At 53.6% G+C, this 25,245-nt stretch overlaps 1 protein-coding gene across 1 annotated transcript; it reads right to left on the bottom strand.

Moving 5' to 3' along the window:
- Nucleotides 1-2,839: 2,839 nt before the first annotated feature.
- On the bottom strand, nt 2,840-22,831 carry ONECUT1 (one cut homeobox 1). The gene is made up of 2 exons (XM_066558623.1): nt 21,751-22,831; nt 2,840-8,325 (listed from the first exon to the last, which is right to left on the bottom strand). The coding sequence occupies exons 1-2, from the start codon at nt 22,829-22,831 to the stop codon at nt 8,033-8,035; spliced, it is 1,374 nt and encodes a 457-aa protein (XP_066414720.1). The 3' UTR covers nt 2,840-8,032.
- Between the last annotated feature and the right edge of the window lie 2,414 nt (nt 22,832-25,245).

The following is a 25,245-nucleotide window of genomic DNA, read 5'->3' as shown; positions in this document are numbered from 1 at the left end:
TGGGATGGGATGGCATGGGATGGCATGGGGTGGGATGGCATGGGGTGGGATGGCATGGGGTGGCATGGGATGGGATGGGATGGGATGGGATGGGATGGGATGGGATGGGATGGGATGGGGAGTGCCTGCTGGGGGCAGGAGCTGCACAGCTGCGTGGATAGAGGGAAGAAGACAGTGCTGGGAAGCCTTAGGTGCCCTTCCATGTGCCCTCCCCTCTCCCCCCACCCCGGGGATGTCCCTCCCCGGCCCCACCGAAGCTGCCCCTCCCAGGGGAGACCTGGGGCTGCCCCCGGGGCTCAGCCCAGTGCCTGTGGCTGCACACGGAGAAACAAAAGAAGGCAAGAAATGTCTAAATTTAAAGTGCTGGAAAATCCAACCTTTTATTTACTACATTTTTGTGACTACATAAACGCTGAAACATTGTAACGCTGAAACATTGTAACACTGAAAAGCATGATGACATCATCACTTGCTTTTTTCTTTTTTTTTTACTTTTTCTCTTTTTTTTGTTTCTTTTTTTTTTTTTTTTTTTGCTTAGCAAACACAGCAGATGATATTGCACGGCATAAAGTGAGAACAGTAGCAAAGCTTAAAAAAAGTAACTTAAGGAAATCTTAACGCAGTACAGGAGATACTCATACCCAACCCAGGGCAATGCCTAGCGCACTGCACTTGTCATCGCTACACACAAAAATACAGAAGAAGCGCTTGACTAAGAGAGAGAGTGAGGAAATATCAGCAATCAACCGTAATTAGGTACAATAATCACTTAGTCTGAAATGCAGATGCAACGCATAAACTACTGCTGCTTCCTAATGGGCGAACTAAAGATGGCAGCAAAGGGCTTTAGCAAAATCTTCGCTTCGTATTCGTTATTTTTCTTTTTTTTTTTTTTAATTTCCTTTTTTCTTTTTTCTTTTTTTTTTTTTCATTTTTTTTTCTTTCTTTTTTTTTTTTTTTTTTTTTTTGGTTTTGTTCCGTTGCTCTGGAAGAATTCCCGCTTGCTCTGGGAAGGTTTTCTAGCCCTGTGGAGCTGGGACCGGTGATTGTCTCAGGCGCCCTCTCTGCGGCGGGGGCCGGGCGGGGCGGGCGGGGGTCCCCGGGCAAGGCAAGGCACAGGCAGGGCTGTACCCCGCGTTCCCCGCTGCAGAGCTAACGCGGCCCCACGCTGAGGATGCGGGGAGTGCAGTGAATGCAGAACATTCCGTGAAAAACCAAACTAGCGGGACGGGGCAGGAATGCGCGGCTGCCCGAGCACGGCGTGTCCAGTGCTCATGGCTCATGCTGATTCACAGACTATAATGCTGCGCCTCCCCCTCCCCGTGAAGCACAATCATTGCACAGCATTAGCTCCTGTATTAAAAGCAGACACTGAGCTAATGCCTGCCAACAGATCATTTAATGATCCTTCATTTCAGAGCATCTTTATTGCCCCATTTCAATACTTGAAGTATAAAAATGTACCTAGAAAGTGTAACTTCCACCGAAAGCTCAGACCCTGCCCTCGTCCTTCCCTCCCTCAAGCCCTTCACTATCCCCTCAGAGGAAAACGAGCTACACCTGGGGCTCAGTTACTGCACGGGACAGGAAATATTTACAGCCAGCACAAACCGTGTCAGTACACAACGTTTACTTGAACCAGAATCTAGTCTTTATGCAAAATAAACCACAAGTGAGTGGCATCCTATTCTCTGTGCCATGATGCCATCATCAGCTTTGCAGAAGTATCATTGTCATTACCCTTCCATTATGTTTTGGTTTTCAACTCTGAGCTGCCTTGTCCTCCCTGGAGCTGTGGGGCTGTTGGGGCAGCTCCATTCCCTGTGCACTCCCTCACAGCTGGGGCACCACCTGAGCCTGGCAGAAGCTGCAGCTTCCCTGGGGACCCAGCTGTGCCCCAGGGACCCCATCCCACCCCATTGCAGCCCTGCCTGGGGACCAGGTGGCCTGGGGTAGCCCTGAGCCCCCCAGAGCATCCCCATCCCTGCCTGCAGCCCTGCCTGGGGACCAGATGACCTGGGGTGGCCCTGAGCCCCCCAGAGCCGCCCCATCCCATTCCTGCAGCCCTGCCTGGGGACCAGGTGACCTGGGGTGGCCCTGAGCCCCCCAGAGCCGCCCCATCCCATTCCTGCAGCCCTGCCTGGGGAGCAGGTGACCTGGGGTGGCCCGAGGTGGCCCGGGGTGGCCCTGAGCCCGCGCTGTCGCAGCGCCCGCCGCAAAGGCCTTTCCATGAGCAAGGTTTCCAGATTCAAGTCAGCTTTTCTCCCGAGGCCCAAGGTTTCCAGATTCAAGTCAGCTTTTCTCCCGAGGCCCGCGCCCGCTTCTTGCTTGCGCTACCCGTGCGAATGGCGAAGGAAAATAAAAACTCAGCAAAATCTCTCACAAATGCCAGTGCTTTTTAAACATTAAACGACTTTTAAATTCTTTGGATGTGCGGGTCTCACCCACAAAGCAATCTTTCTAGAAAAAGACAAATAAATTAAAGAAAAAACACGCTAATAATGCCTTTCTGCTTTCTAAGTGACAAAAGTACTACCTTGAAACACTCATTTTGGCATGTACAAGTTGGGGGGAAGGGAGGCCTGGGGGGTAACCTGGCAGTGTTTGTAACACGGGTGGAAGTGCATGCCAAGACAAGGCTGAAGATACACCCTGCAGTCAAGAGAAGCACTCTCCTTCAGTTCATCTCAGCATCAAGAATGAAAAGATTGTAACATAAAGCTTTGGCCATTTTTGAATCTACTATATACAATTTTTTTTTTTAACTACATAGTCATAAATTAAAGCAGTGATTAAATAAGCGTATACAAAATGTAATTAAATTAAAAGTCACAGCACATTATAGAGAAAAAATAGGAACCATTTATCACAGCAGAGAATATTTTTTTTTACCCTGTGAAAAGAACACCGACTAGCAAACACAAAGCATCCTAGCTGAAACAAAAGTAATTGAAGCCATGTTTCCCTTTCTTGCATTCATTGCAAACAGCAATCTTTACCCACTTTGAAACATTCCCAGGAATAAGATCTTCCTTGAGTATAACAGAGAAGTTCTGCCAAAAAAAAGGAAAAAAAGAAGAAACCCAAACCCAAACCAAACAATATAAAAGGAATATACAAACAAAACAACCCCTACAAAATAAATAAGAATTATAAAGCTTTTTTTTCAGTAACCTTAACAATTATCAAACTAGTAAGTTCTGCCTTATCACATAGACTCTCTATACAACATAACCCTAAAGATTTATTACTATGAGGTATTTGGAGGAATTGGTAAAAGCGATGCACGGCCTGTCTGGGCTCAGGGACTCAAGCTGCTTTGGGGGAAAGGAGAGGGAACCTTTGGTTTGTCAGCAAGAAAGTGGAAAAAAACATTTTCCTTTGGTATCAAAGAAAGTTTCATTGCATGGTTGCACGGCAAAAAGCACCACGGTGAAGAATTATTCCTTTTTTTCATTAGTGGCCTTTCTAACAGGCTGAGGTATTCAAAGAGTATAAGGTGAGAGATAAAGAGGTCAACAGCGGTTTAACACTTTGGTTCAAGCAAGGCACTCGTCCTATGAGTTTACAAAGTTTGCAACATGTTTGCCAAGAGCTTTATTATTATGATGATTATTATTATTATTATCCTTATCATCGTCAGTAGTAGCAGTTGTAGCAAGAGAAGTATTCATAAGGTTATTAGCATTACCACTAAGAATGAAGACAAGGTTACACACTGAGTGAAGGTGAGGAAGGGGTTCAGGGGATGGGGGTAAGAAGGAGGATGAGTTCCCTTTCCAGACCAAGGCCGTGCATGAAAAATCTTTGGTATTCTTTGGTATCATCAATGTGATTAAAATCACCAATGGAAATCGAGTGAGGTAGCGTCTTTGGTTCACACTATAAATAGTAGATCTTTACACACTTTTTTTTTCTTTTTTTTTTCTTTTTTTTTTAACACGTGGAAGTAGCTATTCCTTACCTTTTGCTTCTTTGTCTTTAGCAAATAGTTACCAAATGTATTGTAAAGCTAACCACACCACAATAATAAACCAGGAGGCTAAGCAAAGTCTCAAAATTAGCCCCTGGGCCTTTGAATGCACCCAAACGCAGTGAGATAGAAAAGGGTAAGTGCTTTCTCTTTGTTTGCTAAATGCATAGTTTTCATCCCTATGTACAAAGGAGGAGGAAGAGGAGGAGGATAGGAGGAAGAGTAGTAGAAAGAAGGAACGTTTTTTGGGGTAAAAATGTCCTGTTTACAACTCAGGTGAGGAGAGGTGTCCTAAGACTCTTTGGTATAAGCTCAGCAGTGTTTGTGAGCCCTCTGGGCAGCAGCAGCCCCGGGGCAGTGCCCACCACCACCGGCCTCTTCCTGACATCCCAGGAGAAGCACAGTGCCCAGGGCAGCCCTGGGGCTGCTCTCATGCCAGGCCACCCTGGCTGCCTGGGAATTTGCTCCTGGCCTGGGGGGTGCAGGAGCAACTTCCCGAGCAGAAGCTCCGTGTCCGGCTGGCTCTGGTGGGGTTTGCTTTACCTGAGTAAGGAGAGGAGGCTGCAGCCCTGGAGAGCACACAGGGCTGAAGGAGCACTGTGGGGCAGGCTGAAGGAGGACTTTTTTTTTTTTTTTTTAAGTTTGTTTTGTTTTTTTCCTAGAAATCTAATGATGCCATTTACAATGGGGATGGATGAGGACAGTTCACCTCTTGGCCAGCCTCCCCCTGTGGGTCACTGCGGTCATGTTTGGATGCAGCCTGTTTGCTGAATGCATGTTCCTAATGCCCTCCTGCCCTTGGAGTCACCTTTGACTGAAACCCCATCTCCTGATGCTCCCAGACTGTTTTGGGTTCTGCTCCCTCTCCTATTCCTTCCTGGCAGAGTTTTAGATCCTCTTGTCGAATTTGAAACTAATTTCCATTTTGTCAGGAATGAAATGAGCTGAAAGACTAACACTGACAGGCAGAGACAGGTTTCCTGGGTAATGTTAAATGCAGCATCAGAGGAAACTCCCCTTCAAGGATGCCCTGTTGGGTGATGGCACCAGTCAGAGCAAGGGAGCACCAGGTAACCTGTCCATGCTTCAGTCGGTGTGGCTGGGCAGTCTGCTCAGAGGTAACACAGCTTTCCAGCTACACTGAGCAGTTCCAGAGTTATTTGCTTCGTGTTTTGAAGGAAATTGTAGGAAATTGTGTTCTTTGCCTATTCAGAGTATGAGGCGCATATTGCTCATGGGAAGAGTGGTTTGTTCCTAATGGCTTAGAGAAAACCAAAAGGTTTATATCTACTTAAACAGACATGTAAAAAACCCAAAACACTTAAAATCTACAACTTGTGCATTAGTTTTAGTGTGTGTGGACATGTGTGTGCACGTGTATACATACATACATACACCCCATCAAAATGTGTGTGCATGTACATATACACAGTCCTGTTTAGGGGCTTGCATGTGTGTGTATCAGAGATCCTGAAATTGCATATTGGGTGCAAATTTAATGCTGGTATGAAAGTTCTCTTTGGTTTCAGCAAGTAGTCTATAAAGACAATACAATGGAAATACTAAAAATGCGGCAATGTACTTTGAATTTCCCTGCATTTTTAAATTCTCAAGTTTTAAATAAATAAGGCTTTATTCTCTAAACTATAGGTACGTCACAAAGCAGTGTTTTGCTGGAAAAAACTAAACCTTTAGTTATCACTGTCCTTTACTAACCTTACACTAATGAGACTGCATTCATAAGGTACTTTCTATGTGAGCTTATCAATGTTTCCATGTCAATTATGTCTCCATGGGGATGGAACACTTCAAAAGAAAGCTTGCTAAAATTTAAGGTAAGCTAGAGACTCAAAAAAGTCCAGATTAGGTGCCATTTTCATAGATAATTGCCTTGTCAGCCTTGAAGTGGGTTTAACATACTGAAATACGGAGAAATATTCAGTCCCAAAAATATTTGGTTTATTTAACTTTATTTTAATAAAGAGATATTTCACCTGTACTCTAAACACTGGGTGGAAATAAACTGTATACCCTGAACCTTGACTAGACCCTGCCCTCTTGGGAAACAACTGGTGCTGCAAAAGTTGCTCTACTTTGGTGTCACTGGTATTTTGAGTGGGCTTCATCCCCCAAACCAGTATCTGCTACTGTTTATAGTGTTTGGATTCTAGTTTACCTTGAATTTTCCTTTGTCTTTTTTTTTTTTTTCCTTAAAAACAAAAAGGTTGGAAGTTAGATTACCTATTTCTAGTCCTTGCATTGGGCCTATACCTGCATATTTGCTTTTTTTGGAATTTAATATACCTAGCATAATTACTACAGTAATTTGAAATACCAGTTAGAAATCTAACAGGCACATGTATGATTTTTAAAGTCTATTTTCCCCTTACATTAAAATTTAATATGCAGATATTTCACGCTTTTCTCTTTAATTTTATCAGAGTAGGAACCGGATGATTTCTCTCCTATGGGTCTGTTAGCAACAGAGCGTTTAAAGCTTTTCAGCGACAAACTTCAAACTATTTCATGCATTATCCTGACTAAGAGATGAGCAAGAAAGAATGCACAGGCCAAAAGCTCAGCCTGCCACACATAGATACAAAGCCACAAAACACTGGGCTGTATCTCGGTGTCACGGGAATTTTGCTCTTGCCTTCAGAGAGATCACAATTCCTCCTTCCAAAAGCACTCCTGGAGCTCCCCTTGGAGCTCCTCCCGCATTAACTGATGTTGTGCCACTGCTTCCAGTAGGAAAGGACCACGAGCCGTCAAAGCTGTTACTATTCCTTTGCCTGGTAAAGTCGATAGGTAAAAAAAAGCTCACTAATGTCAATGAGTATTGATCAGACGCTGAGCCCTGTGGTTTTGCATCCCTCAATCCCTTTCATTTTTGCATCCTGAGTGCCTCAGGTCTCCTGTTCGCAGGCTAGATGGCAGAGCTGAGCCACGCTGGAGCACAGCTGCACTGGGCTCCAGCCGGGACAGCGCCTGGGGACGGTGCCACGCGCACGGTGCCACGCGCACGGTGCCACGCGCAGCTCCCTCTTGTGCTCCCGTTGGAGTCAGTGAGGAAAGGGCTCACTGAGTTCAATGGAAGCAGCATCCCGCTCTCGGTTCCTGTGATCTCCTCGGGTGACATTCTTTCTTGCCAATCACAGAAAGAAACGATAATGTGGTTTTACTAATTGCAAATAACAGTCTTGATTACAAGTTTTATGTGTTATACAGTTAGATTAGTTTATACCTATAACTCTACATAGTATTTGTGTAAAAATAGCTTTGGAATATTAAAATCATTGCAATAAAATACCTGCAATACAATTATTAAATGTGTTCTTTGGTAGCTAGTCGATTTTTTTATGGATGGAATAGTTTTCCTTTTTTAAATCTGAACATTCCTTAACAAACAAAGAGAATGCACTGGTTTAGGTACCATTCAAAATTTCTTTGCCTAGTTTGAACTTGTTTCGAGGCATTGCACCAGCCAAGTTCAAACTGTGAAACAGCAAAAATCACACTACCGTTCCAAGGAATTCAGACGACTCCACGCTCTGGGGGCCGTGCCCTGGCACAGCCCTCTCTGGAGACCAGCCCTAAGTCCCTGCCCACTGGGTGCACGCAGGACGGACACACTGACACCTCCATGGCAACTGCTGTGGCCGTGAAGAGCTGTATCCAAAGAGATGTCTGCTCAATGACAGGAAATCACTATGCTCCAAACCACTACACAGCCAAGTATGGTGAAGATGATAATGGGCAAAGGTGTGAGACCAGTGGTCTGTTCCTCTTCTCTTTGCTTTCCGTTCCGTTCCCTCCATTTTGCTTCCTTCTTCCTCTCTGTTTTTTTTGCAAGTCGTCATCCTACTAAAGTGTGTGTCTTAGAACAAAGTCATAATGCAGGTGAAATAAGTCTTTGGTTTCTTTGGACTTATAAATATTTTTTTTTCAAATAGTTTTAAGTATAAACCTGCTATTTTGAGGTCCTGGTCTGTCTTTATTTTATTTATTTATTTATTTTTTAAAGCTTTTCCACCGAGGTTTCAGTTCGTGGTTATTCCTTCATGCTTTGGTACAAGTGCTTGATGAAGAAGATGAGTTGCCTGAATTGGAGCTGCCCTCGTCTTGCCACTTATCCAGACTCCTCCTCCGTGCATTCATGAAAAAGTTGCTGACGGTGCTCAGCTCCAACCCAAGCTGCTGGGAAATGGTGATTTGTAATTCTTTGGACGGACGCTTATTTTCCTTGAATATTGCATGTAGAGTTCGACGCTGGACGTCGGTGAAGACCAGCCGAGGCTTTTTGGGTGTATTCCCTCTATCCTTGCCGTGCTCCTGTTCTTTCCTCTTGCACGCTGCAAGAAAGGGGAGCACAGTTAGAGGGGGCTGCCAGAGGAGTGGGTGGGAGCACAGTGCAGGCCAAATTAGGAAAAAAGGACTGTTCGTGTCAGCTTCTGAATTTGGACAGGATGTGGGACCTTTACATCTCTAACTCATTATAAACTATTACAAGTATAAGGAATAAAAGTTAAAAATACCTTTGTTGTTGTCTGTTAAAACTCAGCAAATGCTTATACTAAGAACTTACATTTTGATACTACCCATTAGTGCTGAGAATTTAGCCATTTAATATTTTTAGGAGGTGGAGTGTAATTTGAGGGAATGCTAAAGTTAACCTTGGTCATACTTTCCACAATTATTAGCTGCTTTCAATCTATTTCTGTAGCTTTTTGTTGACTGAGAATTAATGAACTATGAGGAAGCAGTGTACTACTACGGTCTTACAGGCCAAATGTATTCTGAACAAAATAAAACATGTTTTGTATAGAAATCTTCTTTATAGAATTGCTCCTCATTTCATCTATCATCCCTTTTTTCCCTTTCAGAATGTTACTTTGCTCTACATTAATAAAGGGTACTTGCAATTTGAAATCTGCCTCCCAGAGCATCTTCCAGGCAGGATCTGACGGGATGTGAAGGAGACTCCCAGATCCCTCTGTCAGCCTTCGACTGTCTGCCATCTCATCTTAGCATTTTGCTAGGATAAAAGCTTCCTTGGGAGGCCAGATTCGATTCCTCTGTCTCACTTTCCAAATGCTCTGAAGCTGTTTCCCTTCATTCTCTAACAATGTCCTTTAATTCTGATTGAGAGATGTGTTTCTGAAGGCAATATGACTGTTCTTTCTCTGGATCTGTCTAGTCCTGGCTCCTGTGGAGATCAGTACTGACTACATGAAGAATTTTGTGCAGTATCTCTACTTACACCATGATTATTGGAATGAAAACAGCAAATTACTTTGCAAAGGTCCTTTCTACAGCTGGTACTACTACCAAGAGCTGGCCCTGGCATGAGGGTTTCAATGATCATGGGAGGTATAAAAACAGTCATCCACCTTTTGTACCTGAGAAATGGGAACTGCACAGATCAGGAGCCAGGAGCTGTGAAGGCTCCTTGTGCTGGCCCAGGCACGGACCAAGACACTGGTGGCTCAGTCCCCTCTGAGGAGAGGCTTTTGAAAAGGTCCCTAGCAGTATAAATTCCAGCCACATACTCTTTCCTGAGAAATCACACATCAATCAAATAGACTGGCCTGCCAAGCTCATGTCTCCTACAAGTATTTTTATCTGAAAACCTTTGCAGAACACTTTGAAGTTACATCCTGACCTCTAAAACACCGTGGAGCTTCTGGGCTAAAGGTTTCCTGATGCTCACGAGCCCCTACTGAAGCCAAACTGCTGAATTCACTGTGGGGATTGGTTCCTGCTGAAATAATCTACATCCCCACTGGAGGGTGACATGGGCAAACCAAGGGTTAAAGATGCTTTTGCAAGAATAGTCTGTTATTTACTGCCACATATTCAGAATGAGGATACCAACAGCATCTCAGTCTTTTATATATGTCTGACCATTTGATAATCAGAAATTCCTGGGAAAGCAGCTGCTGGAGCTCAGCTTTACAACAGCCTCAACCTCCAGCTCTGACTGCCCCTGCTAACAGGCTCAGGCAGAAAAGAGGACAAACCAGGTGCAGACAACATTTGCTGTGCCTCATTTCTGCTCATGCTGCTTTACACCTCCCTTTTTCAAAGGCTACACAAATTCCATCTTCTGCCTAGATACTCCATCCAGATCATAATTTGTCACAAAATCCTAATGGCACAGCTAGCGTGATCCAAGTCAGTGCTGTGCAATGCTTCAGTGTGAATCATCACATCACAAATGACAGCCACAGCAGTAGGTGCAGAGCCAGCTCAATTAGTGATGGGAGCCTCTGGGGCTTCAATCACAAGCTGCTACGTGAGCTTTCTGAAATAGCAGGGAATAACAAAAAAACAACCATCTATTGGGAAACTAGCTTGCATGACGCATTGTCTTCCTGAACTTGTGCTCATTTCCTGAAATGTAGTACTCCTGAACAATTATTTCCATGGACAGTGTCCCAAGAGTTACAACATACCTTGTTCCTCAACTTTAATTGTATCAAAAGCCTCTTAATTAATGCCAGTGACATCACAGAGGTAAGAAAATAGCTCATTACTAGGGAGAAAAAAAAATAAAACCTATCCAGTCTATGATATAAATAAGCCTATTTTACTTTTTTTGCAAATATTTTCAGCTTTACTTCCATTAACATTTGCCAGAGGCAGATTGAGGGCAAAAATTTCCCAATGCACTCAATTGTTCCAAGAGCCCTTGCACTGCCAGGCTCAGGTTGTGAACAGCAGGAGTGGATACCACCTCTCATCTTCTGCCTTGTCCAGGCTCAGGAATATTAATAGCACTTAAAAATAAATAATAGTGATAATGAAAAACTGTAATAGGGTTTCCTTGCGATCGTTTTCCCTGCACTGGAGCCAATCAATTTTAATAATAAATTGTAGCTTCCAGCTTGCCAGAGAACAAATGCACACCACGGGATAAAATCTGTTCCAACAGGAGAGTAGATGCAGAGCAGGCACAGAGATTGGCCTGGCAAGGTGGGGCTGCCAGGCTCTCTGACAGCAGCCTGAGCCACATCATGCCCAGGCAGAGCAGCACACCCTAGTGCCAGGGCTTCCTCTAATGTCCACTGAGGTCAGAGATGTCAACTGAAATGGTTTTTTTGGAAAAACACCAGAGCCTGTCTTCACAGCGATTTATCACACACTCCATCTCTCTTTTATCTTACACAGCAGAAGATAATAACAGTAATTTGCACTGATGTCCTTCTTGTGCCCCTGCCCTTGAGCACTGTGAGAGGACCCTCTCCCAGAGCACACACACTGGATTTGGGTGCTTTGTAGGGTGCTGTGCTCCCTGGAGGGGTGCACCTCCCCCAGCACACACCTGCGGGCACCCAGCCCTCACTGCCTGCTGCAGGAGCCCTGCTCTTTGTCTCCAGGGTGCCCCAGCTGAGCGATGCTCCATGTGATGCCTTTTGAAAAAGCCTTTAAGAAAATCTTGTTAAGAAAAAAGAAAAGCAGAGGATAAAGGAAGAGTCACCCTGACTCTGGCAACACGCGTGCAGATATGACAATGTAATATTATCAGTGCCAGAAGGAGCCTTATAAATCCAGTCCTGAACTCTGGCCTCTCCCAGTCACTTCCATCTTCCTCTGCCCTGAGCAACAGATATTTTTGACACTTGCAATTCTCCTGACACAACCCATCAATCTATTTTTGCCTCCCTTTGTTCCTTCTAAGTCACCCGAGGGATTTGGTCAGGCAAGCTTGCCAGGCCCTGTAAGGTCTGTGCATGCCAGGGAGGCCCAGGTGTCTGGGCATGGAGCAGAAATGGGCCCCCAGCTCTGCAGCTCCACTGCCTGCTGACACTGCCCCAGCTGGGTGCAGCACAGTGGGATCAGTTCTGCCCTGTCAGGAGTGTGAACAGGACCCTGTCCCTGATGAAAATGCACTAATTGCATCTTTAGGTTGAGACAGTGAAGAGGATGTTTTGCCTGTCTGTGATACAGCTTTATTCAGTCAGTGTAAAAGTCAAGATTATAGTAAGCTCAGGTGTTAACCCTGATGCTTGATCTAATGTTTCATCCCTAGAGGATGGATTTCTTTTTAAAATTGAAGGAAAAAACCCTGATTACTCTACATCAATTTTCAGGAGCACTTGGTGTGCACATATGTGCCTAGCTGTTTCTGGCAAACTCCAGTTTTCCTTTCTAAAAAACAGAAGCAAAGAATAAAACTGGTGATGCTCTCAATAAACCTAATTTCCCATGGGTTCTGGTTTGGTTTGTGAACAAAATAAAATATCACCACAAGTTCTGCTGGTTGCTTTTCTGGAAGACAGTCACTGAAGCAGAGGGAACAACAATGGAGAATTTTACTTGGGCAAGTCCTGCCCCAAGCCCTGTGGCTACTTTTGGTGTCAGGGGACAACTCTCCCTGAGAGAGGCATTGCTCAGCTGCTGGCCCACTGTGGTGCCAGCACAGAGCAAGCTCTGACAGGGCATGGAGGGGTGCAGACACCAAGGCAGATGGTGGATTTGGGGTCCCAGGCCCCAGAGAGCTGTGCCCTCACAGGCACAGCCAGGCCACAAGCCACTATTACTTGATGGCCACCAAGTATGAGATTATGTCTTTTACCCCTCCTCCTGCAAAAGCCTTTTGGTTACCCCAACCTCATATGTACAGGACTGTCTTAAAGACATAAAAAGCCCTTTCAGAAGTCTCTCTTTACATGTATTTTCTAATCTCTGCTGTGTCAGGTCTAGAAAGCTCAGCTACAGTCTGAAGTGCATCCACCCAGGAATCCCTTTCCAAATCATCTTCTTCTAGTTTTGAAACATCACACAGTATCCAACAACATGTGTGGAGAGTGAAAATTTCACTGGTATTGACTGGAGAATATCCTGAAGGATATTCTTCTGTAGGAGGCTCTAAATTCTGGTGGAGAAAGCAGCAGTTTTTCTGCTTCCACAGGAGGCTGAAACTGCTGGAGGACTTTGGCCATCACAGATAGTTCTAATCACACTGGCTACAACAGCTCAGTGGAAACAGGTAGCCAAAAGCTTATGGTAAATTCATGGAGCCAATAACACAAATAAAGTGTGATAAGTTACATCCTTATCACGTGAATAACACCTCTGGGGCTTGCAGAGACACACACGAACAACAGACCTTTCCCAATTATCAAAAACTTCATATTTGGGGGCATAAGAAAACAAAATAAAAGGGCATAGGAGACACAGGCTACCTGAGGGTTAGATGTGCCCACATGAACTAAACCCAAGCAAATCTGTTAGACCTGAATAATAACCACAACTGCTGGGTGACATTCACTCTGATACATCAGAGTTTAGTGGTCCCCTGCACTGCCCCAGGTTCCTCAAAGGTGCTTGGGAAGTGGAATCCCCCTGGAAAGACGTTCTGTGAGACAGGATCCACTCATGGAGGCAGCTCGTGGCCATGAGCTCCTGCTGCAGCAGGTCACAGACAGCACTGAGGCTTGGGAGAGCATTCCCTTCAGCTCCAGCCCACTGTGGGGTAAGACCCTGCACAGCTTTTCAGGGATGAAAGCCTACCTGGGTGACACAGGTTGCTCCCCAAAGCTTTGTCCTTTTAACTGAAAAGGGCATGGTCTTCTCTGAAATGTCTGAGCCCACACTAAATGATTTCTTTTTAATCCGGGCATTATTCAGCATTTGGCACTTGTTTCTCTAGTGATTTGCATTTATGCTTATTCAGGGTGTAGGTGTTTCCATATGCCCAGAGATCTTTTGATCTGTGTCCCATTTCTCTGCCATCAAATCCAGGGAATAGTCTTTTGTTGTTTCATAGCATCAAAAGAGATGAAAATACCTTTGTGTATGGGAAGCTCACAGGATGACATCACCCCACCAACATACAGATCCCAGCTGAGCCAGAACGGTAAACATCTCACTCCTGGGCACTGTATTAAAATGAGTGACCTTAATTTGCTGTCCCTGGAATAATGAAGTGAATCTGACTGAGGAGTGCTGACTCAGCAGTTGGGGATTCAGGGGTTTACACAAACTCGGTGTTGATGGATCTGTAACCACTTCAGCAAACTGACATCACCGTTACACAATGTGTTGCTAAGTGGATCAATCAGGGGAAAGCACCTGATTTCCCTGCGATATCATTTAAAGCAAATGTTAAAATTCTTTAGCTAGCTCTTTAGTTAACCATATTACTGTGACAAATATTTCGTAGCGTAGCATAAGTAATTAGAATTTAATCACTTAAACTGCATCTTAATTACCCCAAATGAATTGAAAGGACATTTAATAGCAAAGATTAAATTGCCTTAATGAACGATTTTTGCGACTACATCAATATTTCACCCGCGTCAGCCGGGCCCGGCCCCCGCCCCGCGCCGCAGCGGCACCGCCGGGCCCCGGCCGCGGGGGGGCGCCCGCTCCCCGTCACGGGAGCGCCGCGGGAGGAGCGCAGGGCAAGCGGGGCTCGGCTCCGCATCCCGCGGCTCCGCATCCCGCCGTATCCCACCACACCGCGGAGCTCCGCACCGCATCCCGCCGCGCGGCACCACACAGCACCGCATCGCATCACATCCCACCGCACCGCATCACACCGTATCCCACCGTGCGGAGCTCCGCACCGCATCCCGCTGCGCCGCATCACATCCCACCGCGCCGCGGAGCTCCGCGCCGCATCCCACGGCACCGCATCACATCCCACGGCACCCCATGGCGGGGACTGTACCACATCCCACCGCACCGCACCGCACCGCGGAGGCCGCACCGCATCCCATCACAACCCACCGCGTGGCCCGCACCGCATCCCGCGGCATGGCATCACACCCCACTGCACCGCATCACGTCCCTCCGCATCGCGTCCCACTGCGCCGCACCGCGGGTTCCGTCCCTAAGGCATCACAGCACGCCGTGGGCTCCTCACCCGCGCTACCGCTCCGCGGCACGGCATCCCGCTGGGGAGAGCCAGCCGCTCCGTTCCGCTGCACTCCGCATAGCGCAGGCTGGAAAACGCCGCCCGCTCGTGCCGTGCCATGCCGTGCTCTGCTCCGCTTATGCGCCGCGCCCCGCCTACGCGGGCCGGCCCACCCGGGCCGGGCAGCACCGCCCGCTGCGCACCTGGCCGTGCCCCTTCACACCCTCCTCATCTGCCGCCCCGGCAGCCCCGCCCCGCGGGACAGACCCCGCTGCGGAGCCGCACCCGGCCCGCTGGCCCCGGCTCCGAGCTGTGGGAGCGAACCCCCCCCGGGCCTCCGAGGCGCTCGGGTGCTGACTCCGGCACATTCCGCCCCCTCCCACATCCCCAGGCGGAGACTTTGCTACAGCAGCCGAAAATTGAGTTTCTGAGCGCTGGAAACGACGCAAAAGCTTCACTGAAACATTGAGTATGGCCAGGTTCACTGAAAAACCCAGGTCATTTCTCTGGTTCCGCTCCTAAGGACCGGCCTGCCGGCTGCCGCTTCCCCGGCTCCAATTTTTAAGTTCTCCGTCAATTCCAATATTTTCAAAATAACGAGATATGTTTCAAATAAAGGAGAAATGAGTCAGTGACGGCATAAAGAAGTTCCTCCGGTTGGGGAGGACATTAAGGAAGCCGTTTGGCAGCCTGTCTGTGCGGGGGGTAAACGGGGGCAATGGGGTTGCGGGCAACTCTCCCGCCTGTGGCTCAGTTCTTATCGACTGGTTTCTAATGCACGTGACAGCGAGTGCAGAATTCTGCACCCTAAAAACATCCAAAACCCGAGCCCGGGCTCATTTCAGTGGCTTTCTGCACCCAAGTGTTAAGGAAGAGCCCCCCGTGCCATCCGATTCACGGCTTTCCTCTATGGGAAGCAGCGGCATTTCTAGCTCCACCAGCCGGCGCCGCGCTCTGCGCCCCGCGGTGCTGCCCGCAGCCCTGCGGAACAGCAGCCGTCCATCGAGCTTTAATTCCGTTTGGGCTGCACGGAAAATGTCACCACTGAGGCTCTCTATCGCCCTAAAATGAGGGGGGGGGGGGGGAAATGAAAACTACTGTTCCGTTAATAAATAGTTCCTTCAAATTAATCTTTCAGCGTCATAAAACTGACTTCTTCTTAAGCAAAACGGCTCAAGTCAGCTGCGTTTCCAAAGAGAGTCTGTCAGCATCGGTCACTTCTCTGTCCGTGTATGATTAATCCAGGTAGATTTGTGTCAGAAATGCGAATCTACATTTATCGATTTGATCATGGAAGCGCCCGACACGCGGCCATGCTGGGTCCCGGTCGGTCCTCAGGAAAAACTCCCCTCGATGCCTGTAGTCGTCAGGTGAGATTCACCAGCACCTCAGCAACAGCTCCTACGCTTCAGTCACCTTAGAACTCCCGGAGTTCTCGTCTCTCGTGTGGAGTTTATGCGGACCCTTCGGCTACACGGGCAGGTGAGGGCTGCCTGAGGCAGAGCCGGAGCGGTGGCTTAATGGCGGTACAGGCAAAGCCAGGCACCGAAGCGTACCTGGCCTATGGAATTCCAGATGATTTTGTCTCAATCTGATTATCACATTCCTTCCTGGCTATGTAGAAGGCAGATCGCACACGCCAGAACCCAGCTGCGCACCGGCAGGAGCCCGGGCTCCCTACCGGTGTCACCTGCGGCGGGCACAGTCCTGGTGCCACGCACCTCTCCTCTCCTCCTGGGGCATCCCGGCCCCTCTGGCTGAGTTACCGTGCTGAGGGAAGCTCGCTTCCCCTCTCGCCACGCAGCTCGAAGGCACTCATGCCCAAAACAGGTGCCCTCGGGGCTCTGCCCTGCCGGAGCCCAGCCGCCCCCGCCGCGGGCAGCCCGTGCGCTCGGCCCGGCGCTCGCCGCAGCACCGCGCCACTAATTGCCGGCTGCAGCTACGTATAATCGATGCGATGCTGCTCCCCATCGGGGCCGGCAGCCGTGGGGAGGTTCAGCAAGCACCTGCGCCCGGGCGGCCTCGTCCATGAACCGGGAGGGGGCCGGCCCGGGAGCGGGGCTCGCCCGGGCGGAGGCGGAGCTGGGGCCGGGCCCTGCCGGCGGTCGCTGTTCGTGGTGCTGAAGTCCAGCAGGGCCTCACTCGGACCGCGCGGGGCCAGCCCGGCGGCGGCGGGGGCCCTCCGCTCGCAGCGCTCCCCGGAGCCGCCGCCGCTGCCCGGTGCGGGCGGGTGCCCGGGCCGGCGGGGCCGCTCCCGCCCGCTGGCGGTCAGTAGATGGCGCAGAACGCCCGGGAACCGAGGGGCGATCAGCGAGGGCTGCGGACGGTCCCACCGGTCGGGGCGGGCACCGCGCCCGCAGCCCGGCTGCGTGACCCGGGGCGGCCCCGGCGGCGCCCACGGGCGGGAGCCGTCCTGTTTCGAGGCTGTTTGATTCAAACGGCAGCGAGGGTGGGAGCGGGCACGGCCCCCGGGTGCCGCCCCGCCACGCGGCGGTAATTAAAACAAACAAACAGCAGGCGAACGCACGCACGAACAAACAGCGGGGCCGAGCCGCGCTGAGGGGCGGGGGCTCTGCCAGGACGGGCGCGGGGCGGGCCCGGGCCGGTGCGGAGGAACGCGGCTCGCCCGGCCCCGCTCCTCCTCCCGCTGGGCAAACATTAACGAAGGGCAAACGCGGCTGTAAATCAATCCCGCCGAAGGACACGGCCGGCAAACAAGTGCGCCCCAGCGCTGCCCCGGCTGTGCACCGGGCACGACTGCTCCGGGTGCTCTCCCACCCTCCGATCCCTCCGGGCCTCTTGCCTCGGCCCAAGCCCGCACCGGCAGCAGCGGAGCGGCCGCTGTCACGGCCCGAGGTGCGCCGAGCCAGGCCCGGGCCGTCCCCGTCCGGGCGGCCCGCAGGGTCGGGAGGGGCAGGGCCTCTCCCCCGGGCCCGCTCCGCGCTCGGAGTGTCACCGGTGAAGGCCCCGGTCGATGCCCCCCGCCTCCCTGATGCAAACGCCTTTATGCAAAGTGCCCGCAGGGTAAATATTAAACAGCCCCTAATGAGGCCACCGGGGCCGGGGCGGCCCAGACCTTCCCGGTGCGCTCGGGGGCGGCGGCGGGCGAGAGGTGCAAACGGCGTCATTAGATTTCATATTTAATGTGGAAAACGCTCTGATTACTCCATCGATTTCTTTACAGTTAATTTGGCGAGAATTTCTCGCCGGCTTCCCAAGGCTTCAGCTTAGCCAGGATTCACACTGGGAGGGAGAAAGGATAAGAGGAGTGGAGGAAAAGAGGTGCAGCTATGAAAAATAGCAGTCAGGTCGCGGGCAAACATGGAGCAGCTTTGGAGGGACGGGCCTGTCCCCTCCTGAGAGCCGCGGGCGAGCGCGGGTTCCCCAGGGCGCCTCTCTCTGCTGACGTGCTCGGGGAGCCCCCACGGGGGAACCTTCGGGACGGGCCCGCTCCGAGGGCGCCCATCGGCGAAGGACCCACTCCGACAGTAGGTTCTAAGCAACCTCGGGCTCCCTTACACTCCTCTGGCGCCTTCACAAAATTTGTCTCTGCCGCGTTTTCCCCGGCGCTACCCTTCCTCCCGAGCGGCGGGCCCGAGCGAGGCCGGCGGGCAGTCGCAGTTCCAACAATGAATGGCTCGAAGCAGATTATTTTTTCCTGAACAAGACAAAGTCGGGGTTTTTTCTTCCTTTATCCTCTCCTGTTTCCTCTTTCTCACACACACGGAAAAAAAAATCCAACAAACTGAAATGAATTCAGCCTTAAATCCCAGCAGGCTGCAGAAGGGATGTACTTTTTCTTTTAATTGTATTTATTTTTTCGGCGTCCCTTCACAGCCCTTCCAAATGTCAATGAAGGCGAGGGAGAGGGAGGGAAGACTAACAGAGAGACAGTCAAATAGATAAATATTCAGTGATAGAGAGGAGAGAGAGAGTGGGACAGACAAAGGAAAAAAGAACAGAGAAGAGAAAGGAGATGGGATGAATAAGATGGAGGCTGGAAGAGGTCAGCTTTGCAATTAGCAGTTGTGCTTACATTTCAAGAGACAGCCCAGGAAGTGTCAAGACCTCAATCCTGCTTCCATGTAACTACCAATTTTTCTTCTATTTGTCGGAGCTTCTGTAATCTGGGAGGTAGGAATTCCCCAGGGACGGCTGGAAGGGGCAAATACTCAAGATAAAGTGCAAGGCGAGACCGCGAGGCCTAAAATAAGCAGGCTGCATCCCCCTCACTGCCTCCCGGTTGTTGTCTGCAGGAAATCAGAAAGGGAAGAAATGAAGGCGGCTCTGGGTATTTATCTACCTGATAATTCTCTAAACGCCCGGGAGTGAGTTATAATTTGGACGTGAAATTTAATTTGCGTCGGCCGCAGTAATTTATGTTATTTTGAATTGATGTTCATACATCAATATCAATCGGGGCAGATTTTTACCACTTAGTAAGATCATCACACATTTAAAACCTGCACAAAATAAAATCGATACTTTATGCATTTACAGCCGGTCGCCGGCAGCGCGGCGCGGAAGAGCGCGCAGGCTGCGCGGGGCGGGGCGGGGGCCCCGGGACCGCCCCACTGACAGGGACGCAGCTCTATGCAAATGCCCACGTGCTGCCGGCGCCCGGGTGGGCAGCGCCCGGCGAGGCCCGGAGCCCCCGGTACGCGGGGAGAGCTCTGCGGGCCCGGCCCGGAGCCCCCGGTACGCGGGGAGAGCTCTGCGGGCCCGGCCCGGAGCCCCCGGTACGCGGGGAGAGCTCTGCGGGCCCGGCCCGGAGCCCCCGGTACGCGGGGAGAGCTCTGCGGGTCCGGAGCCCCCGGTACGCGGGGAGAGCTCTGCGGGTCCGGAGCCCCCGGTACGCGGGGAGAGCTCTGCGGGTCCGGAGCCCCCGGTACGCGGGGAGAGCTCTGCGGGCCCGGAGCTCCCGGTACGCGGGGAGAGCTCTGCGGGCCCGGAGCCCCCGGTACGCGGGGAGAGCTCTGCGGGCCCGGCCCGGCCGGGAGGGACACGCGGACACCCCGGTGCGGGCGGTACATCCCGACCCCCCCGCGCTGCCAGCCCCTCTCGGCCCCGGGGAAGCTGTTTCTGTAAGGTGCCAGCTTTGGGGTTTCATCGGAAAGGGAAGGCGGAATAATGAGGCTTTGTCTCTCTAACGGGATTACCGGGATCCGTTTATGAGAGGGCAGCGCTGAGGTGGCTGGAAGAAGGGGCGGTCTGGGGGCAGCAGCGAACAATGGGACCCTCCGGACCCGGCAGCTGGGCAGAGCACGGCCGCCTCCTTCCTTCCCTCCCTCCCTCCCGGCCTGCAGCAGCCGAGGCTGGCAGAGCTCCCCGGCCGGCAGCGCCAGGGAAGGGATGCCAGCAGGCTCCGAATCGAGGGGTTGTTTCCAGTATCGATCTATGCAAATGAGCGGAGATTCAGGTCGACCAAATTGTCGTAAAAACACGCTCCAAATCGAAGAAAGTTCGCCTTAGCAATCGTTACGGGGATATTGGAAACACAAACTCCATCCTCCTCTCCTGGGTAGCACCAGCAAGACGAGGGTTTTTCGCTGGTGGGGTGGCTGCTGAGAAAGGGAAGGCGGAAAGGGCAATTTCTGAGAGCTCAGACCTTTGAAACCGACTCCGCAGGAGTGGAAGCCAAAGAGAGCAACGTCCTCCCACCGGCGGGCACCTAAGGGCCAGCTACAGCGGGGAGAGAGGCCCTGCCCCGGACCCTTCCTAGCTCAGCTTCAGGTTTCTGGAACAAGGTGGTTGACTGAAAACAGGCACGGAGCACGGTGGTGGCCCAGCCGCGTCCCTGCACACTCGGGGAACGCTCGCAGGCTCTCACCGTCTCGGTAGTCGAAAGCGCAAGACCCGTTGTGCTTTTGAAAGGAGAAAGATTTGGCCCTTCCCTTATTTTTGTCCGTGAAACGGATCAGTGACCCTGGCTCCAACTCGGATTGACTGTCTTGCGTTCTCCAGGGACAAATTAATGGAGACCTATCACTTAATTAACAAACCCTCACTCGCGGTGTAGTAAAGCAGGGCTCTGCACCCGGAGCGCAGACGGGAGGGTTTGGGGAGGCGGCAGAGCACAGGTCCGGACCGGGACGGCCATCTCTGAGCAGACAATACGGGACCAGCTCGGGAGCACCCCGGGCAGCGAGCACCGGCAGCGGGGCGAGCCTGCGGGGCAGCGGAGCCGCGACACGGCCGGCTTGTGTCACGCAGAGACATCCACGCGAAACTCAAAGTGCGCGGCCTAATGATAACTACAACCAGTTAAAAAGATTTAAAAAATTAAATCAAACGATTTTAGCCACCAGCATTTCTCAGGCACCGCTCACCCGCCGGGCTCGGCTCATTCGAACAAAACGCCTGTCCCAGCTCACCCAGCCCCAGCGGGACGCGGGCCCCGAGCCTCGCCGCGACCTGAGCCCACCGCCCCCCACACAAAGCAGAGGCACCGACTCCTCTCGGCGGCGCATTACCGGGGCTGCCCCGTACCCCGTCCGTGGGCCCGGTTCAACCGCCAGTTCAAGCATTTCCGCCTCGCCCTCCGCGCTCCGGGCAGCGCTGCCGCCGGCCGGAGCGGCTTTCGGCGGCGTCCCGTTACCGGGCGCGCTGGGCGTCCTCCTGCCCGCGGCAGGCGAGCCTGGCCCGGGGAACGGGGAGAGCCGGGGCGCCGCACTGCGCTGCCCGAGCCCCGAGCCCTGAGCCCCGGCTCGGCTTTGTCTCAGCGCGGCGCGGAGGAGCCGGACGGTGCCGGTGCACTGAGCAGGGAGAGGGAGAGGGGAAGGGAGAGAAATGGAGTGGCGGAGCGGGGGATCGGTGCTGCTCTTCAGGGACGGGCAGGGACCGGGGCGGCCTGCCCAGGCCCGAGGCCCCGCTCTGCCGCTGCCGTGCCCCGAACACCCCGCAGCGGGCTCACCTGCAAGCCGCAGAGCAGACATCCGCTGAAACTCCGGCTCCTGGAGCCACTTCCACATTCTGCGGAAGGTCTCCCGGCCGGATTTGAGCTTGCTCCAGGGCTTGGGGTTCCTCAGCAGGTCTGAGAGCGTCCCTTGAGAGCGGCACAGCACCCTCTGGGCGAAGATAGCCTGGGGGATGCTGTACCGCTTGAGCTCGGTGGTGATCCTCTGAGCTACTTCTTTGGTATTGATTTCTTCCATTTGCCCTGAATTACTTCCACTGTTGACCTGCGAACCAGTTACAGAAGGGTTTTGCTCCCTGGCAGAGCCCAGGATCTGCCCGTGGCTCTGGGCATTCAGGTGGGCATGGGGGTGGTGTGGGATCCCGTTGATAGGCACCATGCCAGCGGAGGTGGGGGTGAGGTGTTGGTCGCCATGCCTGGCTAACATGGCAGGGTGGTGGGCTTCAAATCCGTTTGGGGTGAGCATTTTCTCGGCGGGCATGGTGGCACTGGGATGAGCGTAGTGGGGCAGCCCTTGCTGGGAGTTGTGGATGCTCCCCAGGCCCGATCCAGACAACGGAGAGAGGCTCTGCCCCATGCCGGTAACATCCTTGTGGTAGGGGGTGTAGAGATTGTTCATAGACGCCAGACCCCTCTCGTCCCGCATGAGCGTGAAGCTGCCGCTCACGTTGCCCGGTATCCGCTGGTGGGGATGGTGATGGTGGTGATGGTGGTGGTGGTGGTGAGGGAACTTGTCCGAGACCGTCGAGATGGGAGGTAGAGGCTGCAGAGGGGTTAACGTGGTGTAGGTGCTGCTCATGCTCATGCCGGGGGGTGTCTCGCAGGCCATGGTCATGGTGGGGTGCAGGGGGCCGGTCAGGGCGTGCTCGGGCGGCCGGTGGTGGTGGTGGTAGTCGCCGCCGTCGAGGATGGACGCCATGCCCATGGAGCGCGGGTGGGCCGGCAGGTGGCTGCCGCGGTGGGCCACCGCGCTCCGGTGGTGGGGGCTGCCGCTCATCAGGTCGGCGGCGGCGGGCACCGGCTCATGGCTCACCCCGTGCAGATCGCCGATGTTCTCCATCGCCAGCTGCGCGTTCATCGTCGGCCGTGCGGGCGGCGGGACCGCACATCTATCTGGTGGGCGGCGGGGCGTCCCGGAGCTCTTGGCGGCGGCCGGTTGCTCCCGCGGGCCGGCGGCGGCGGGCGAGCGCTGCGGGCTGGTGGTGGCGGTGCTGCTGCTGCTGTTGCTCCCGGGGCTGCTGGCTTTCCCGGTTTCGGTTGGTTCGGTTTTTTTTTTTTTTTCTTTTTAATTTTTATTTCGTGGCAATGTATTTATTTGTTTTTTCCCGCTGCTGGCTGGCGCCGCCGGGCCGTTCCTAGGGCCGCCGCTCCCTCAGGCCGGGCCCCGCAGCCGCGGCCGCGGCGGGTGTGTGGCCGCGTCCCTCGCCATCCCCAGCCATGGCTCTGTCTCTGTCTCTGCCCCGCGCTCCGGCTCCGCTCCGTGCTGCAGCGCCGCCGCCGCCCGCACCGCGCATGCGCGCGGCGCCCCCGCCCGCCCCGCCCCGCCCCGTGACGTCAGCGCCGCTATTAAGCGGGCGAGCCCCGCGCGGCGGCGCTCAGAGCCGGCGGTGCCGCCGCTGCTGCCCCGGGCCCGCCGCCCCCGCCCCGGGCACAAAGGGCCCAGAGCCCGCCCCCACTGCCGGCCAGGGACACCCGCCCCGCCCCTTCGGTGACTCCGCGTTTTCCGTGACCGCGGAGCCTCCTCACCGGGAGCTTCCGGAGGTGACACCGGACCGCCCTGCCCCGCGGCGCCCGCGGGCTGTGCCCCCTGTGTCCCCCGCACTCCCCGCCGTATCTACCCCACGCCGTCCCCGGTATCGCTCCTCTCAGGTGCCCTGCGGGGAAACTTCCCGTTGCCCCGCCTGGGGATGGGCGGTGGGAGCCGCACGGCGCCGCGTCCAGGGGCCGGCCCCGCGGCGCAGCTCCCGCACCCCTCCAGCAGCCCTGCCGTGGGTGCCGCGGGTCCGGCCGGGCGGTGCCATGGGGAGGGACGCCCCCCTGCAGCCCCCGCCGGGGACCCCGGGCGTGCCCGGCAGTGCAAGGCGAGCATATGTCCCGAGGCGCCCAGCAGCCGGACATGCCGCTGGTTTTCTTTTATTTTTTCTTCAAAAAGAAAGAAAAGGAGGCGGAGGAGAAAGAACAAGCGAGCTCACCCGCCGGCCCCCCTCGTTAGCTAAGGTGCCTTTATGCTGGAAGAAAGGGCAGATGTGCCTATTGTTCGCCCATTAACAATAACGAACCACGCCGGGCAGAGTGCAGCGTGTGCGCGGCGCCGAGCGGCGGGAGGGACGGGCCGAGCCGAGCCGAGCCGCGGGAGAGCCGCGGGGCCGCAGCCGGGCGGCACCGGGCAGGCAGCGCACAAAGGCCGCCGCCGCTTCCCCCCGCACTGCTGTCGGGGACCGCGGTCGCCCTCGGCACCCTGCGGAGCAACCTGTCCCCATCACCCCGGCCGGGCCCGGGGACAGCGAGCGGATGGGGCTCAGGCCGGGCTCCCGGTGTCTTTTCCATGGAGCGGGGAATAGGAGCTGAGCACCTGTCCTGGCAAAGCCCGCACCGGCGGCACGCAGAGCGGGGCCGAGCTGCTGCGTCCCGCGGGACCCGTGCGGGGCTGGAGTCACCCTCCTGCGCTCCGCTGAGAGCTCCGAGACCCCTTCCCTGCTAGGAGTGAGCAGTCGCTGCCAGCGGCCTCCGGGGAACGCAGGGACAGAGACAGGAGCCGCTCCTGGGGCAGAGTCCCCCTGGCAGCGAGCTGAAATCAGCCCTTGGGGTTACTTTTCTCGGAGTTATTGCCATAACTTTACGGACAGGGCCTGCCGAGAGTCCCCTCGGGTGCGAGGAGATGGGCACGGCTCGGGGTCCCGTGGGGTCTCACTGTTCTCCGGTTCACCGAGGCAGCGAGAGCCCTCGCCCCGCGCTTTGAGCCCGAAGTACCGCACCAGCGGCCTCGGGGCCTCGGTCGGAGCCCCATGGCCGGAGCCAGGCCTGGCCCCGCTCCGTCCCTGCTGCCCGCGGGAGTAGGTGCGGCCCCGCCGCGGGGTGCGGACCGTGCCTCGCACCGAAGCGTCTGGCCCGTCCTCCCGCACCCCCGCCCCGCAGCGGGACCCGGAGCTGAGCGGGAGCCCCCGGTGCCTCTCGCACTCGTGGGCGCTCACGGGACCGTGCCCCGGGAGCCCGGCGTGGGGGCTGCACCGGGACCGGCCCCGAGCGAGGCTGCAGGTGCACAGCCTGCGTGTGCCTGCGCTCGGAGCTCAAAAATCACCAGGCGCTGGGAGGCTCGCAGGAAACTTTTAGAATCTCAACGATCATCTCTGTGTGTGTTGCGAGTATGGCCCTGCAAGCGAGTATACTTTTCGCCTCTGTAAATTCAGAATTTCCACAGCGGTTGTATGTATTTCCCGAAATTAACACACATACACACATACATACAAACACTTTTAAGAATTCTGAGCTGCT

This window comes from Molothrus aeneus, chromosome 13, assembly GCF_037042795.1.
Source record: "Molothrus aeneus isolate 106 chromosome 13, BPBGC_Maene_1.0, whole genome shotgun sequence".
Classification (NCBI taxonomy): domain Eukaryota; kingdom Metazoa; phylum Chordata; class Aves; order Passeriformes; family Icteridae; genus Molothrus; species Molothrus aeneus.
The sequence above is the reverse complement of the archived record's forward strand: the minus strand, read 5'-3'. Positions and strand labels throughout refer to the sequence as shown.

What these genes read in the sequence shown, in the direction of transcription:
- ONECUT1 (XM_066558623.1), bottom strand. Translation starts at nt 22,831, where the DNA reads ATGAACGCGCAGCTGGCGATGGAGAACATCGGCGATCTGCACGGGGTG. An exon ending in GTCTGCTCTGCGGCTTGCAG is followed by an intron (nt 8,326 to 21,750) that starts GTGAGCCCGCTG and finishes CCTTTCTTGCAG; the next exon opens with CGTGCAAGAGGAAAGAACAG.